The sequence below is a fragment of the Lactuca sativa genome, chromosome 5, assembly GCF_002870075.4.
Source record: "Lactuca sativa cultivar Salinas chromosome 5, Lsat_Salinas_v11, whole genome shotgun sequence".
NCBI classification, from domain to species: domain Eukaryota; kingdom Viridiplantae; phylum Streptophyta; class Magnoliopsida; order Asterales; family Asteraceae; genus Lactuca; species Lactuca sativa.
The window spans coordinates 6,802,416-6,807,020 of NC_056627.2; the positions used below are offsets into that span (position 1 = coordinate 6,802,416).

The 4,605-nt window shown below is 33.7% G+C and overlaps 1 protein-coding gene across 1 annotated transcript; it reads left to right on the forward strand.

Moving 5' to 3' along the window:
* Positions 1–332: 332 nt before the first annotated feature.
* Positions 333–4,081, forward strand: LOC111883571 (imidazole glycerol phosphate synthase hisHF, chloroplastic). Its single transcript, XM_023879893.3, has 19 exons — positions 333–633; positions 729–811; positions 932–1,026; positions 1,097–1,200; positions 1,286–1,455; positions 1,526–1,640; positions 1,725–1,780; positions 1,849–1,887; positions 1,965–2,063; positions 2,220–2,282; positions 2,450–2,512; positions 2,580–2,662; positions 2,735–2,843; positions 2,917–2,970; positions 3,070–3,157; positions 3,230–3,267; positions 3,349–3,454; positions 3,532–3,698; positions 3,778–4,081. Exons 1-19 carry the CDS (start codon positions 474–476, stop codon positions 3,835–3,837), a joined length of 1,752 nt encoding a protein of 583 aa, XP_023735661.1. The 5' UTR covers positions 333–473; the 3' UTR covers positions 3,838–4,081.
* Positions 4,082–4,605: the final 524 nt, after the last annotated feature.

Consider the following 4,605-nt stretch of genomic DNA (forward strand, 5'->3'; position numbering starts at 1 on the left):
CCCACATTTTTTATTAAGAAAACTTTAAATTAAATAGAAAAAACATAAAAATATTATCAAAAGGGTATTTTAGTCTTTTCATTTTAGTAAAGGACCAAAATCACAAGCAAACTACCTCAAAAGTACCGTCAATTCAAAAAAACTATGGCTTATACTAAAACTACAAAAAAATACATACATAAGGATATTTTTGTAGTTTTGTAGATACATTACTAATTTACTATTATATAAATTTTAACAACAATTTTTAGCCCAAAAGTGGTCATCGTGTTGTATTTAACTGAAACCCTACACTACAATACTACATGCTCACATTGGATTAACATCCCGGGTACAGAAAATCTTGGCCCATAAATTTGAAAGGGCCGCCAGTGTTGTGCTCGGTTTTAGGTAGGTTCCTGACTTGATTTGAATTGAAGGCTTGAAGCAGGGGCTGAGAAGCTGAGTAACAACCGTGCATTGGAAGGGGAAAAATGGAGGCGGCGACGTTCGGTTCTTCGCAGTTCACCAACATTTCTGGTTCAATGGTTTCACGGAGGAGGTTGCTGCTTAAATTGCATAGAAATAGCATCACTTTCAAATCTCCACCGAAATTCTCTGTCCGCGCTTCCGCTGTTGGAGGCGACGATTCTGGTTCTCTATACGCTCTCTCCATTTTAGTAGTCTTCCGTCAACTTCTGCACATATCGATTCTATTTTTAATACTATTTGTTAACTTGCATGTGCAGCCGTGACTCTCCTTGATTATGGTGCCGGTAATGTTCAAAGTATTAGAAATGCAATCCGGTATCTCGGTCTCGATATCAAAGATGTAAGTTCTTCTGAGCTTCTTTCGGTCTATTTTCTACAACGGCATTTCCGATTCATATGGTGAAAGTGAAATTTGGGTGTATAACAACAACGCCATATATTGTGATACATTATTGTCCAGGTTGAAACACCGGAGGACATTCTGAATGCAAAGCGCCTTATTGTTCCTGGTGTTGGAGCATTTGCTGCAATGATGGACGTCTTAAACAACAACGGGTAACTTTTACATCATATTTACAATGTTTTTTCATCCATTAACAAACAAAATCCATTTTGATTGTTTTAGGATGGCTGAAGCACTGTGCACTTACATAGAGAATGATCGCCCATTTTTAGGGATTTGTCTTGGTCTGCAGCTACTCTTTGAGTCAAGTGAAGAAAACGGGCCAGGTGAGTAGTTGGTTGCAACTCTGTTCTATTAATTGACTGAATATTTGTCTTGAATCAATGATTTATTATTGTTTGGTGTTTTCAGTGAGAGGTCTTGGTTTGATTCCTGGGGTGGTTGGACGTTTTGATCCTTTGAATGGTTGTAGAGTGCCTCATATTGGCTGGAATGCTTTACAAATCAAAAAAGATTCAGTTATTTTAGATGATATTGCAAACCGCCATGTATATTTTGTTCATTCTTATCGTGCTGTACCGGTATGTTTCCTTGTCTTTTTTTTTCACCAAATACCAATTATACCCCTGACCCTGGTTTTATACACAACAGTCTGAAGAAAATAAAGATTGGGTTTCATCGACCTGCAACTATGGAATTGACTTCATATCATCTGTTAGGAGGGGAAATGTGCATGCAGTTCAATTTCACCCGGAAAAAAGTGGAGGTAAGTTCCATATAAATTGTTTTATTTCTAGGGTGGTTTTTACTTTGTATGACGTTTGTTTTTAATCATTAAAAAAATTATCAGATGTTGGTCTTTCGATATTACGGAAGTTCTTGTTACCAAATTCTTCTGTTGCTAAGGTAACCTTTGAGCTTTTGAATAATTGAATTTGATATATATGTATATATAACAATTAATGTGAAGACAGAAGCCATTGGAAAGGAAGGCTACAAAGCTTGCAAAGAGGGTGAGTTGTGGAATTGTAATGCTTTTGTTGTTATAATAAATGTTGATCATATTTGAAGTAATTGTAATATGTTTCAGGTAATTGCTTGTCTTGATGTGAGAACAAATGATAATGGTGATCTTGTTGTGACTAAAGGAGATCAGTATGATGTGAGAGAGCAGACAAAAGATAATGAGGTAATTTGATGATGATATTATATAATAATATAAGAATCATAGATAAGTAGAGATGGAAACAGCATTAACAAAATAATATTTATGAAAGATGGGTTGAAGATATATTATGTTTTTGTAAGCAGAATAATTTAGAGTGGTATTTGTTATGTTGTATAGGTGAGAAACTTGGGTAAGCCAGTTGAACTTGCTGGACAATATTACCTAGATGGGGCTGATGAGGTACTTACTGTCTCTTTTTTTACATATTTACATATTACATATTACATATTGGGCCCTGTTTTGATTGGATAGAATGGAATGGAATGGAATGACCCATTCCATTACTGAGTTTTGATTAATTTGTGGATTCTAAGAGATAGTAACATTAACACACGCACACGTTGCAGGTTAGCTTTTTAAATATTACCGGTTTTCGAGATTTCCCTCTTGGAGATTTGCCAATGTTGCAGGTATGTGTTTTGACTTTTGACTTACATACAAAGAGATTAACCTTATCATAACAAATATAATTCATAGATATTGAAACACACATCGGAGAATGTTTTTGTACCACTTACAGTTGGTGGTGGTATCAGAGATTTCACTGATGGAAATGGAAGGTACTGTTAACTGTGCTTATATAAATATGAGGTTAATAATTAATTTAATAACTGTTTATTCCCATAATATAGGTACTATTCTAGTTTGGAGGTGGCTTCAGAATATTTCAGATCTGGTGCAGATAAGATATCTATCGGGAGTGATGCTGTTTATGCTGCAGAAGAGTATCTAAAAACAGGAGTAGGCAACTAACTTTCATCCTTTATATTTTATTTTACATAATTCATGTGCTTGTGTTTTTTGACTTTTGTAGGTAAAAACGGGAAAGAGCAGCTTAGAACAGATTTCCAGAGTCTATGGGAATCAGGTAGGTGATACACCAATTAAAAAAAAGAGTCTATATACAAAGAAAAGAAAGACATGTAAATATGTGATATGATGTTTTGTTTATTTGTAAATTGTAAAGGCGGTGGTTGTAAGCATTGATCCACGTAGACAGTATTTGACAAGTGAAGATGAGGTTGGATTCAAGGCTGTTAAACTAGAAAACTTGGGTGAGTAACAGTAAATTATACAGTATATTTTATGTTAATAAATTTGAATATATAAATTTTTGGTTTTGTTAGGCCCAAATGGGGAAGAGTATGCCTGGTATCAGTGCACTGTAAGTGTTGTTACTTTTCATTTTTACCAAAAAAAGTTGTTTTTTTTTTTTAATTTGGTTATGTATGTAAATTATTAACAGGTGAATGGTGGACGAGAGGGTCGTCCAATTGGAGCATACGAGCTTGCCAAAGCTGTTGAAGAATTGGGAGCTGGTGAAATTCTGCTCAACTGTATCGACTGTGATGGTAACTACTCAATATTATTTAATTATTTATTTTTTGAAAAACTGAATGTTTGAGTTTCTTTAATAAAAAAATTTCAGGTCAGGGAAAAGGATTTGATATCGATCTGATAAAACTAATCTCGGATGCTGTGAGCATTCCAGTGATTGCAAGTAGTGGTGCAGGAACTGCTCAGCATTTCTCAGAGGTTTTTGAAAAGACAAATGCTTCTGCAGCTCTTGCTGCAGGCATTTTTCACAGGAAAGAGGTATTGCACTAGTCTTTTACAGAAAAAAAATATATATATTATATTATATTAATATTTTTCATTTGTTATTTGTTTGTAGGTACCGATTGAGTCGGTAAAAGAGCACTTGTTAAAGCAAGGGATTGAAGTTAGGATGTAGCCGAGCCATGTGTCAACCAACACCTGGTCAACAATAAGAAGATTTTATGTCAAACTTTCCAATTCATATGGATCCTTTAGTGTACCATAAAAATATTGGAACTTAGTTTCTTTGCCGACCAATAATTTCTTGATTAGGTTTTTTTATCATCTTTTTGTATGATGTTTTTGTAACTTTTGTTGTAACCTTGTTCATTGTTCCTGTACTTTTGTGATATTGTTTGAAAATGTGATTGTTAAAATAATCTTGATAGCTTCCAAAGATTTATCAAAACTATGTGAGCATTTAAAGGGAATTTGAGGTAACTTCTTACATATAGATCCAGCTGCTAAAAAGTAACTTCTAATAGACGTAGGCTTTTTTTAACTGTATCGAGCTTGAATTGAGATTTTAGGCTTCTTTTTAAGTATTAATTGCAATGAGCACATGAAGTAACATCACAAAATAACTTCTTTTTAGTATTTCTTTATCCATCACTTATTTTTAAGAATTAATCAACTACTGGTTTCATCACAAAATAACTACTTTTTAGTATTTCTTTATCCATCACTTATTTTTTAGAATTAATCAACCACTGGCTTCATCCAAACTCTATATAATGGTTACGATTTCAGACATAATCTCGAATTACTTGGGGGTATATTGTAGAATGTAAAATACTAGTAATATTTTTGGTGTGTTAATATTTGAACCTTGAACCTACTTAGAACACTAGAAATATCTTTGACGTGTCAATGTTTGAATTCTTAACCTATTCTGAAAAATTAA

What these genes read in the sequence shown, in the direction of transcription:
- LOC111883571 (XM_023879893.3), top strand. Translation starts at nt 474, where the DNA reads ATGGAGGCGGCGACGTTCGGTTCTTCGCAGTTCACCAACATTTCTGGT. An exon ending in TCGGTCTCGATATCAAAGAT is followed by an intron (nt 812 to 931) that starts GTAAGTTCTTCT and finishes ATTATTGTCCAG; the next exon opens with GTTGAAACACCGGAGGACAT. An exon ending in CCAGAGTCTATGGGAATCAG is followed by an intron (nt 2,971 to 3,069) that starts GTAGGTGATACA and finishes TAAATTGTAAAG; the next exon opens with GCGGTGGTTGTAAGCATTGA.